General features: G+C 41.0%; 1 protein-coding gene across 2 annotated transcripts in view; it reads left to right on the top strand.

The window, feature by feature from the left end:
- DNAJC1 (DnaJ heat shock protein family (Hsp40) member C1) overlaps positions 1-12,670 on the top strand; it is a 71,694-nt gene that overhangs the window by 31,446 nt on the left and 27,578 nt on the right. For both annotated transcript variants that reach the window (XM_088653920.1, XM_035129311.3), the window contains exons 7-8: positions 8,403-8,493; positions 11,171-11,337. In XM_088653920.1, the coding sequence (XP_088510046.1) occupies positions 8,403-8,493; positions 11,171-11,337 (258 nt within the window). The remainder of the gene's footprint in view (positions 1-8,402; positions 8,494-11,170; positions 11,338-12,670) is intronic.

Raw genomic sequence — 12,670 nt, 5'->3', positions numbered from 1 at the left:
CTGCTCCGATCCCCTCCTCCCCCTCCGCGATCACCGGGGCGGGAGGAGGGAAAGCTGGCAAGGGAGAAGGGAGCTTTCCTTGCCCCGCTGTGGCCCCTCCCCCTTGCCCCCCCCTGATTTTCATCCTGGCTACGCCCCTGACTCTCTCTGTACCAGCCCCTGAACCACTTGCATTTGGCAAGCTGGGTCTTGCTCCATATATTCTTATAACATGATATTAGGACATCTACTGCTAGGAGCAGGACCTTGATAGTAGTGGCCCCAAGGTTGTAGAATACCTTTTTGTTGAAGTTAAAGGATTTTCCCTCCTCCATCTCCACATTTTGATTTGGGGGGGGGGGAATATGTATTGATCACTATTTTGATTTTTTGTAAGACCTCTTTATTTTGGCAAATCTGCTTGATTTGACTTTGTCCAGGAGAGAGTGGATTTGTTATTGAAGAAATTTGTAAAAAAAATTATTACGTACTGTCCCCCTTATGAATGCTGCGGGTTATGTACTCCGCTAACCTGGAAGTAGATGCCCCTTGTTGCGACCTTTGCCCCAGGATGCGAGTGGAAGTTGCGCTCCAGCAGCGCGGCAGCAGTGGGAGCCACCGTTAGTGAAAGTGTGCCTCATGTGACGAGTGGTTTCCTGTTACAAACGGGCCTCCGGAACGGATGAAGTACGTAACACGAGGTACCACTGTACGGTGTTTTGTTTTTACCTGTATTAAGCTTCTTCCAGCACAGCAAAAGAAGCACTTCGCTGTTTGTTTAAGACAGTAAAATTCGCAATGGTGAGAGAGGTTGGAGCGTATTTTTTCCCAGTGATTGGGAGGATGTTTGTTACTCCCTATGCCTGATGGAAGCAGAATAACTACAGTCTGCAGCAGAGAAAGCTTTCAAAGGCTAAACCCCACGCAGAGAGTATTTGTAGTTTATCCTCAAGGTTACAAAGGCAGCGATGATAGCAGCAAGATTCCAGTCTTCAACATGAGGAGCAGGCTGTTGTAGCCAATGTTGTAGATAAAGGGGGCTCCTAGCAGCTAAAGCCGTGTGCTCCCAAGAAATCAGTCATGCACTGGGGCAAAGCACAAAATAGCAAGCGTTATTTACCATGCCTAAGCTCACCCCTCATTAAAGCACATTTGTGTGGGTTGAGGAGAGCAAGGTTACTTCCTTCCTTCAAAGTTCTAAGCAGCTGAATTGGTTTTCTTCTGACTGTTAAAGGACAGAGATGATTCTTTGTACTTGAAACCAAGCAATGAGTTTCCTCCCTCCCCTGCCTCCCCCTGTCCAATTAAAACCGTGTTTTGACTGTAATTTGGTTCTAGAGGTCTCCTGCGAGAGTGTAAGTTGCCTCTGCTTGTTCATGGGTAATGTTTTGTCTTTCAAGACCCATCATGCCACTTCGTGCCATTCTGAAAGGCTTCCCTGGAATGGCTTTTGCATGCATGGGGGCTGTGTGGGGAGGACCAACATACAGGGCTAAGCAGAATTGGGCGTTGGTAACAGTCACCCCCACCCACCCCTTGTGTTTGAGCAGAAGCGCTTTCCATTTAACTCAGGATGTGTGTGGGGTGTGTGTGTGTCTTTGGATCCAATCCTCTATCTTGTTTAATATAACATAAAAGAAATGTGAGTGGCGGGATATCCATTTACATGAATCACGTTGCAAAGCTGCTACCTGCATCTGATTGTCATTTATCCAACCACACGTTTTTCATTGCTCCTGCCCCTTTTCTTTCCCCCCTAACTGGGGGTTACAGGAGGGGGGGCGAGAAAGGAGGAATACACGAAGGCACTTAAAATAATTAAGGTAGTTCTTTATTTGAGAAAACTGCTTTGTATGCATGTCCACAGGTTAGCCATTGTCATTTTTACTGTTCTCTGCTATGCCAGCTGTTCTCCGTTCTCTAGAGTTGGAAGAAAAATGGTGTGCAGGTTTCAAAGCATAATTTTTTGAGAGCTTTATTTTTAATTATTTTGTGGAGGATGGGGAGGAGGTAGATTAAGATGGATTTCTGATGCGCAGGGAACTGATGTGTACATTTAACAAGTGGGGGGGCAGCTGAAGTGCCATTTAGGCATGCTTCCGAATCTTTGCCTCTCAAGTGAAGGCGCCTGCAAGTCTTCCTTGCACTGGGATCTCAGGAGGGCATCTCAGGTGCACCAATCTCTCTGTGCATGAGATTTGCAAATAGTGGCACCAGAGGTCTTTCTCTGCAACCTTTGTTTTGTTTAATTTAGGTGCTGAAGTTTGAACCTGGAAGCATTTCCTGGCAAAGCTCTGCTATGGATCTCTGGCCTCTAGAACAGGAGTGGCCAACCTTTGGCCCTCCAGGTGGTGCTGAACTACAACTCCCATCATGCTTAGCCTTTAGCCATGGTGGTGGGAGCTGATGTGAGTTGGAGTCCCAGCAATCTCTGAAGAGCCAAAGGCGCAGGAACTTGGTGCAAGGAAATGACGTTTCTCCACTCCAAAATGTATTGATCAGCTGTCCTGCCATGTCCTGTGTAGAATCCCCTCAGATAATTTGGGTGGCCTTCTATAGGCTAAAGCTACATCGGGCTGGGGGGTGGGGAGAGGACGTTGGCCGAGCATTCCAAAAGTGTATGCTCTCAATTTTAGCTAATTACAAAAACTCCCTAGATAGCTGACCCAAGGAAGCCAATCAGGGCAAAGGGAGCAAAAGGATATTTGCAAGGCTGAAGTTGTAAAATCCCCCCCCCCAATCCTCAAATTTGGTGCTTAGGCATAGTCTATTCATAAAGCACCACTAGTTTTACTGTGCATTAAGAAACTGGTAAGCACACTGCAACACATGAGGGGACTTACAGAGAATTCTTCTGCTGTGCTTTCCAAAAGAGAATTCCCATGACACTTTCCCAGCCCCAGTGAACAACTGAAAAATGTGCATAGTGTTGAGGTGGGTTTTATCCTTTTGTGTGTTTTTTGAAAATAGTAAATCTGTCTTAAAAATGCAAATTGATAACAGTAATTTTTTTTAAAAAAATCAGAACAGTTCATTTTGAAAGCAATATATGGGGGATAGAATTGACTTCTACTTCCTGCAGATTTTATACAAAACCAATAAACATTAATTTGAATCCCATAATGCAGAGTTAGTGTTATTGCTCACAAAGGCTGCAGTCCTTAGCACTTCAAAGCAAGGGCCATTGACTTCATTGGGGCTTGTTTCCAAATAAGCCCAGTTAAAATTGGGTTGAAAGTCCATTAAAGAGCCTGGTGAACCAGAAGTGGACTTGTTTAAAGGAAACCAGTGCAAACTGAGAATCTAAAACAGAACACAGCTGTTAGAATGAAATCTGTGAGTGTAGTTGCTTCACTAAGAGATGCTCGTTGCTTCACTAAAATGAATGTTAAAACTGTGGGTCAGTTTTCCAAGCATGGTTCAGAGGGAGTGACTTAAAAAACTTGGATTTCTGAAGTACTATTGTTAACTTTCCCCTTTATTCTTTGGAAGAAGTCTTCATTTGCAAAATGCAAGCTTGCATTCACTTTGCATTAAATTTCTGGGTGCCAGCAAAGCTCTACTATGCATCTTTTATTTGGGTTACTACAGTAATGAAGCAGGAAAATTGCTATCTGGGTTCTACAAAAATGATAGGCCTTTAAAAGAAAATGAAGCTGCAGATCTTCAGCAGTGAGGTCTAGTTAAGACTTGGGGGGAATATATACCAGGAATTTTGATTCCCAGTAAAATTAATGGGAGCAATGAAGGAGCATGGCTGTGTAATTCCTGGAGCCAGGGCAGAGTAATTTCCGGGTGGATTTGTGTTGGTAGGAGGCAGTTGCTTCCACTTTATAAAGAGCTGTATAGCACGGTGTGATATAATATACTCTGCCTCCCAAAGCTGTTTCTAATTGTTTTAATTTAGTGTTTCACACAATTCTTAGTTGCCTTGCAGAAAGGCAGGGTATTCATTCTTTTATAAATTAAAGGATGGAGATGGGAGAGGTTGGTTTTTGGTTTGTTTTGTTTTTAAAAAAGAAAAGAACACAATGCACACACCCCAAAAACTCAGGCATGTATTCGCTAACAGGGAGGACTGGGTTAAACACCCTCAGTTGATTTCATGTAAACCTGAATACATTAATTATTCTTATGCATTTACTAGCTGGATGCTGTTCAAGTCAATGACCTGTAGGTGTTCTAATTTCATGACAACATTGTAATTACTTGGGAAAAACATTAATTCTGGAGATACTCGCCACTGTTCTGGAACAGTTTGCTGTTCTTGTTGTTGCTTTTTTTTTAAAGGAACAGTCCAGTTAGCCAGCAGTCAGGTTGTTGGTTTTGTTTTGTTATTTTAAAAAAAAGAATCTCAAAAAGCTGAAGCGCATTGTCCTTGACAAAGCTGTTAAAAATGCCTCCGTTTTGCATCCTTAGCCATCTATTTGTGTGCTTCATTTTAATTTACGCCTCTCTTCCTATTGTGATGTGAGGCAGATGGAAGGATTATGTCTAAGAAACACATAGAAGGAGGGCCCCCTCAATCATCACTGTATACTCAAGTAAACAAGGCTATTTTGCAGGGAGTGAATTGTATTTGCATTTTGTATTTATGTTTTTTGCAAACCAGTAACTTGAGTTCTGCACTGCGTGAGACAAACCTTTCTCCCTTCTGTCTTGCTCAGTGCAGAAGCTGGGGGATTTTATGAAGGGCAGATAATAGTTTTGCTTGAAGTTTGGGTGGTCAACAAGGAATAGTTGTCAAAGTTGTCACTGGCAGCCTGTGGACCAGAATTGCTTCAGAGGCTAAATCCAAATTTTAATCAAGACTTAGAGGTCCTACTTTTTTGTCCATCGCTAAGTAACAGGAAATTGTTTTAAAAGATCAAAATATTACATACCAGGTTTTATTTTGCTGTTAATATATTTCCTTTGGCCTTAGATGTAGTAGTTAGAGTAGAACCTGGGAGACAAGAGTTCAGAGGTCACTGGCTGACCTTGAGCCAGTCACTGTCTCTAACCCCATCCTACCTCACAGGGTTGTTGTGAGGATAAAATAGGAAAGGGAGAACCCCCGCTTTGAGCTCCTTGGAAGAAAAGTGGTATATAAATGAAGTGAAAAAATAACAATAAATAAAAATTATAGAGCTTGATCATCCATGAACGAGCCAAGCAGTGCAACAAAGTTTATTTAATGGTTTATTTATTGCATTTATACCCCACCTTTTTTCTCCAAGGAGCTCAGTGTGGTGTATACACAGTGTAAGAAACTGAGATATGAAAGCTAGGAACTAAATGGCACATTAAACCTAGGTTATGGGCACTGCAATGGAGGGTCTAGGCACGGTTTTTTAATAACAAGAATACAAAGCTGAAGATGAATGAACTGCAGTTAAATATTGTGTTCATTTTTCACATGGTCTAGTCCTTCCCCTGCCCGCTCTCCTAATATTCTTAAGAGGGTCTCTTCTCCAGTCCAGAGTAGCTAGAAGTGGGGAGGCAGAAAAAGGCCCTCCTTTCATTCCAGTAGTGGCAGTTTTAAGCTGAAACCTTAGGCGCAGTACTGCGTCCAGAGCTCAGAAACTGCTTGCATTAATGAAATTCCTGTGACAAAACATGCCTAGAACAATGGGAGTTTCGAACGCTGGGTGTTCATGGTTCTCTTCCTTTCTCCTTTAATCCTCACGACAACCCTGTGAGGTTGATTGGTCAGAGAGGCAGTGACTGGCCCAAGGTCACCCAGTGAGCTTCATGGCCGAGTGGGGATTTGAACCCTGATCTCCTATGCTGACCCTTTAACCCCTACATTACCCTGGCTCTCTATCTCTTATACATCTCTAGCCCAGTATTTTGTACTCTGGTTCTCAGCACTTTCTAGAGAAGAGTATTTCGCATCTCCTTGGAATTGTCTGGTGAATAATCAAAGCAAACCCCAACAATACAGAAGTTGCCCATCCTTGATCTAGTGAAATGCATGGCAGAATGAAATGATGTAGTTGCCATGAAAGCAGCAGTGGTTGTGGGAGAATCACAGTGATTGTTTTGAGTTTACATGTAAAAATGTGCATATAGATAAACCACAGCTCGGTAGTAGTGCACAAAGCTTGCACACAAATGGCCTGAAACCCTGGATGGCTGAAGCCATGCAGTGCAGAGAATACTGAGCTATGTTGGTCAATGGTCTGGCCCATGTATAAAGCAGCTTCCTAATTCCCTGTGTATATTTTTATATAATAAATAAATTCCGATACTTATCTGGTACAGCGAGAACATATGTTCTTTTTCTATTTTGATTGCAAATTTAGGGTTATAGCTACTTAGGTTCATTACAATAATTAATATGGATATCATGATATGGTGATCCAGTATTAGTTTGTGAGTTCAGAGTCTCAGTAGAGAAGAGACTCCATATTTTAACTGTCTTTTGCTTGATCAGAAGAAAGTGAAAAGATCCAGCTTCATAAAGCAAAAAAACCCACATTCTGCATTTCATCACTTAACATGCAGTAGTGACCAAACTATAAGTGTATCACAATTATTTATTAGTGTTTGCCTACTTTGACTACTGAAGATTCTATTTGGTTTCTTCCTCCTTTCTGTCGTTCTCGTCTGAGTCTCAGTTCCAATTGTTTCATGATTGACACACTAGCAAGATTGACAGATACCCCTTAGAGTCTGATGTCTGGAGGTCGCATAAGCAATAATAGATTCTGTTCCAGATTTTAGCATCAAATATTGGCTTTCAGTGTAAAAGGGGTTAAAGTTAAATGCTGATTGACTGTGTCTAAGCTGAAGCCACAAGCAAAATGCATCCATGGGATCTTGGTATTGTGCATTTGATGTTATCTCTGAAACACCATGTGGAAGATTTATAAATGATCACATTTTGGTAAATTACTACTAAGTGAATAAAATGCAAAACAATCAGGTGTCCTTGCACATGAGTGTGAAATAACTTTGATTGGAAAAGCCAAAATATATTATATAAGATAACATCTATACATTTGTACATGTTTATGTACTTGAATCTGGAAAGGTCAAAATGCATTTACCATAGGTAGTTTCATTTTTTAAGTATGTAAAATACAGTGTGTTTTTTTTTAAAGTTTCCTGGACTATTGCTTATATGTGCACATCCTGAATGCTTGATCTCTGAAGCCTCGAGCGTATGCCGTGTCTTCATGAGATGAATTTATTGTGTTCACTTGGCACAGATAAGATATTCTGCAGTGGGAACGAACTAGATAGAATATCCCAGTTTATAGCCCATAGCAGCAAAACCTCTAACCCACAATGGCAGAAACTCTTCCCTGTTTCTTACTCCACCTTTACCCCTGCTCTCTGCTGCAAGATTGTCAGGTTAGCCTGACGACACTTCAAGCTTGAACATAGCTTTTTAAAAAGCGGTTTACAAAAATGCCCACAAGCAAGTCTTAATACAATTTATTTGTAAAGTCCACCCCCCCATTCTGTAATGTATCTAAAACAGAGAGAACAATTGTAATGGATGAAAATTAAAAGTTGAAAAACAAAACTATAAAAGAGGAACATTGAATGAGTAGCTGCACATGAGTCAAATTAAAGACAATCAACATTATCAGATCATGTATCGTTCCTGAGTTTTCAGATCAGAGTTTTCGTTCTACTAGATGGGCTACCTTCCCAAGTTGACAAGTCCCATCTGCCCCTCACTTCTCTCTACAGCACATACAGAAACCGCCCTCTTGGCCATTGGACCAACTATTGGTCTCATCCACTCAATCTGCCAGAGCCTGTATTCGCATGCTGGGGAAGTCCCTAATTCACCAAGGGCTTGAGACCCATAGGCTTGGTTTAACTGGCCACTTGAAGCTGTTTCCCAGGCTGTGGCCATGTGTTACGTACCTCTGGTGGGAAACACATCATGCTCTTTTAGGGGTAGTTTGTGTCCACCTTTGGTCCCCACCCTGCATTCGGCTCTCACCAGTGGCTCCTAGAAGCTGTCAGCATGCAATCAAATTATGTACTTCTGTAAAATACCTCACATTGATCTGTGCATTGAATTCACAGCAAATAAGCAACTGAGTTGGAATGGTGTCTTGTGGCAGCCATTGATAGCATGCATTTGCACACTGTAGGAAGCCAGCAAGGAATGTAGCATTTCAAAATCTGCAAACACAACATTTTTAATGATCCCAGTTACATTTTCATGGGAGTTAGCATGCTGCTCCAGTACAACTTCTTCATAGTTCCGCTGTTTTGACTATGTCATGGTCCACAATTCATACTGTTTTCTTTCATATGTAATGAATGTCACTATTTTAAATATTTGATTGAGTCAGCACAGGAATACCCCTCTCACCCAAAATGATTAATTGAGGGGGCTTGAATCTAATAATATAAAATGGTGTCATTGAAGCCAGCTGTTTTGAGATGCTAATATCACTACATTCCTTTTAAAGGATGCCAGACAACTGTATGTAGAATATAAAGAAGCAAAAATGAAGGAGAAAGAAGAGGCCCTGGCTAGAGCTGAACTGGAAACACTTCAGAGTAAGTTTTATTTTTATTCACAGTCGTGATTACATATACCTGTATATGACTGGTGGCGGGGTGGGGTGGGGTAAGATCACAATTTTTCTCTCCCCCGTGTGTTCTCTGTGTTGCAGCAACTGCAGAAAACAGGATTGCTTTGGACCGACTTCACTGTAGTATGAGGTTGCTGCATAATAACATTTGGATTTCTGAATTCTCTGTAGAACTTTTAATGCATGCAAACGAATTGGTTGAGTAACAGATAACGTTGGGCAGAAATGCGATAGAAATACTAATAATTTGCAAGAGAAAATACCTAAGAAGTCTGCCGTCAAATAGCAGACACTGAGAGCCTGCCTTGGTTTTGTGGCTGCCTGGAAATAATTCAAATAATTGGTGGTGCATTTTATAGCAGTTCCAAATTGGTTTGACTTCTAAGTATTCTAAAATGCACTCAAAATTATATGCACCTGCAGAAATTGTAGATGCAAAACTTATGAGGCAAAGCTGTGACCCCTTTGATATTTTGAATTAGAACTTGGAGAGACAACTCTCCTGACTGCTTAATAAGCATGATTAACTGCAAAATATAACTTACCATACCATTAGGAAAAGCTGTGACTAATTTACTTTTTTCCTTAGAACCACACATTTTACAAATTTTGAGTTTTCAATATTCCTGTGTATATTATTACCTCTTCATACTATTGTACACTTTCCAGTTTGCTTCATTTTATGCCTGTATTTTGACCCTGGTAAATACCTGTTTTCATCCTTTTCTATTATAGGACAAACATTATGCAAAGTAACTTCAAATTGTAGCTGTCTAGTTAGCACTGTCCTGTGTGTCTTTCCCCCACCAAAAAGTGAATGTTAATGTTTTTTGTCCTGTATATAGTAGAAAGTAGGACATGAAGTTGATTTATTTAGAGGGATTTGCACTGGAGTCTGAGATAGCTTTAATTGGGTTAATGATGCTTATTATCTCAGCTGATAATGATAAAACAAATTGCATGGCATATCTTATTTATATAATTACACAATCCCACCCAATTTTCCTCCAAGGAGCTCTGAATGGCTTACATATGACTCCCACAAACCCATTTTATCCTCACAAGAACCCTGTGAGGTTGGTGAGATGGAAGGATGAGTGTTGAAAGGTCATCCTGTGGCAGCTTCATGCCTGAGTGGGGCTTTGGGTCTCCATGGTCTTAGTCTGATAATCAAGCCACTAAGCCACATTGGTGGTCACTGCCAACTGTTTGAAAAGAACACTGGAAGAATGTGGGTTCTTTAAAGCTTTTATTTAGAATTATTTAAAAAATCTTAGCCGTTTAATTTACACATTTTCATATTATGGGTTTAAAACTTTTATAAACTCAAAATCCCTAAATGTCCGTCCCATTTATCCCTGTCTTCAGCTGTAAAGAGTACTGTATAAGAATACATAACATTTTAAAGGTGGTTTTGAGTGCTTCACACTCTTCCCAGACATTACCTTCTCATCAATCCTTATAGTAATCCAGTAAAGATACATCTAAATTAACTCAATATTGTGGTTGGTAGATGTGTGTGTTTAAGACTAAGACAACTAGATAGTTAGGCTCTTGCCTTGATTCTCAGCTAAATGGACAATTTGCAAACGTTCATGATGTGGGTTTATAAGTACAAATAAGCAATTTAACAATAGGTTGCCTCCCAATTGTTCATTGTGTGAAAAGCTGTTGTGATATAAAAGTATGCTGCCATAGTTCCTAGAAAATTTGCTGTGAAACGTTAACTCCTGAAAAGCACATTGCAAATCAAGGTACGAGGACTTTGACTAGTCTAGTGAAATAAGCCCTTTGATAATTAAGGGAGCAATCCTAAGGCAAGATCCACTGGAATAAACAGCTTTTAAACAGGCAACGGGTCTCTGGCTCAGCTGGCTGATTCTGGGCTCAGCTCTCATTAATTCCCCAACCCTGACTTGGCTGAAGATATGCTGGCATAGCTTGCTCAGTTGGATGAGCCAAAACTGACTGAGCTGAAGCCAGTACAGTCATACCTTGGAGGTCGAACACCCTAGTTCTTGAACATTTTGGCTCCCGAATTATCAAAACCTGGAAGTGACTGTTCCGGTTTTCGAACATTCTTTTGGAAGTCGAACATCCTACGGGGCTTTTGCGGCTTCCGAATGGCTGCAGGAGCTTCTTGCAGCTGATCAGAAGCCACGCTTGAGTTTTCGAACATTTTGGAAGTTGAATGGACTTCCGGAACGGATTCTGTTCGACTTCCAAGGTACGACTGTATAAGTCCTAAAAAGAGAGCATTCTGGGAACATGGCATGGCAGCACCAAAGAGAGCCCATTCCTAAGGCCGTTCAACTCAGACTTGTGAACTAGCGTCCTGGCATAAAACACTACTTTAAAGGCTTGATTTCCATCTCCCAGGCTTAGGCAGAGAAGCAGAAGCATTCCCACTGCTGAACAGGGTTTGGTTCTGGTTACACCGGCTTAAGTTACCCCAGCTTGTTTTACACCAGCTTCTTGTGTGTAGGATTGCTCCCTGCATGTCTAAAATCCAAGTTGTAACCTCTTTATTTGCAGCTGTGATCTATAAGCATGACAACAGCTTTATAAAATTTTGTGCAATGGGTGTTTAAATCATGTTTCTGGGCAGAGTTTGTGATTGTAGGTCAAATTTTGTTTTGTAGAGGAAAAGAAACCTAAAGTCAAGAAACCAAAACCTGAATTTCCTGTATACACTGTGGCAGAGACAAATGCATTTATACCATCGTATGATCATGGCGCTTCAATTGAAGAGGTTGAAGAACAGTTGGATGATTGGTTGGAAGATAGGAACAAATCGCTAAAAAGGAAGGCAAGCATATCTATTTTTCTAAAAATTAAACAAAGTGGTTCAAGTCCAGGCAAGAAATGGATTGCTCAACACTGTCTTGCCTTTCTGGACAAATCCATAAATACCAATAAAATAACAATAACAACATCTTCAGTAAAATAGTCTTAAAATCAGCAATTGAAAAACAAGAAGAGCCCCCTCAAATATTTTATTAAGGGTGGAACCAAAGGGAACTTGGCCCCTAGGAGTTGGCTCCTATGTGGCCATCCCATTGTTGCTAGTGTAAAGTAGTGTCTGCACCAATATTTTTTTTCTAGGAGTAATAAATTGTAAGAGCAGTTGCTTTAAGTTTTGCAGTCATACTCCTGATTACTGAGGTCATGTTTTCCAGGTAAAAAGAAATGGTTTCTTCTTTTGGGGTGGTGGGGCGGCGAATGCGCTGATGGAACTAATTGCCATTGAATTGAGTTTGTTTTAATCATCAGGGGAAAGGCACTTAAACCCCAGTCCTATGAATTGTTTTGTTTTGTTATCTGGACTTTCGATTGTATTCATTGATGTATACCAGGCATCCCCAAACTGTGGCCCTCCAGATGTTTTGGCCTACAACTCCCATGATCCCTAGCTAATAGGACCAGTGGTCAGGGATGATGGGAATTGTAGTCCAAAACATCTGGAGGGCCGAAGTTTGGGGGTGCCTGTTGTATACTATAGCTACACGTTCATTCTCCCGCTGTTAAGAGTGTTGCACCTTAATGCATGCAAATTCTCTCCTTGTGTATGAAAATCCATGCATGTTCTTGTGAGATTGGCTGTGCAAATGTAATTTCCCCCTTTCTTGCTCTCTCTCTTTTTAAAAAAATTAACCTGATATAGACATCAGGAAATTGGACTGGTTTGCTCCAATAAGAGCTTGTTCCATTGGTCCTTAGGGCAGCTGTGTGCTAAATGTTCAAAGCTTAAATTTTTCAGTTTGCTGTATTTTGCAGTGCTTACATTAGATTTCCTCTTGTAAAGTTTTGTGGGTCGGAGGAGGGTCCTTGGCAGGGAGGAAGTGCAAGAGTGAGTGGTTTGTTTGACATTAGAACAAAAAACTCTTCAAAGTAGGCATTACTAAGACATGAAAGACAGATGGATTCGTAGGTGTGTGGCTCTACATGAGCCTAATAAGGCAATTGTGATTGGCAGCAATTCATTTACCGCACATTGAGGAAGTGAGTCTTGGGCACGGCAGGGAAGCAAAAGTGACCATTATCTTGGATTTGCAGAGCGTATTGCCAGTTACCAATGCATGAAGGAAGCCCAAAATTTTACACATTTTAGAAACCTTCTAATGAACCATGTGATTTTTGTT

Source organism: Zootoca vivipara, chromosome 11 (assembly GCF_965207765.1).
Source record: "Zootoca vivipara chromosome 11, rZooViv2.hap1.1, whole genome shotgun sequence".
Taxonomy (NCBI): domain Eukaryota; kingdom Metazoa; phylum Chordata; class Lepidosauria; order Squamata; family Lacertidae; genus Zootoca; species Zootoca vivipara.
Note: the sequence above shows the minus strand (reverse complement) of the source record. Positions and strands in the feature narration are given on the sequence as shown.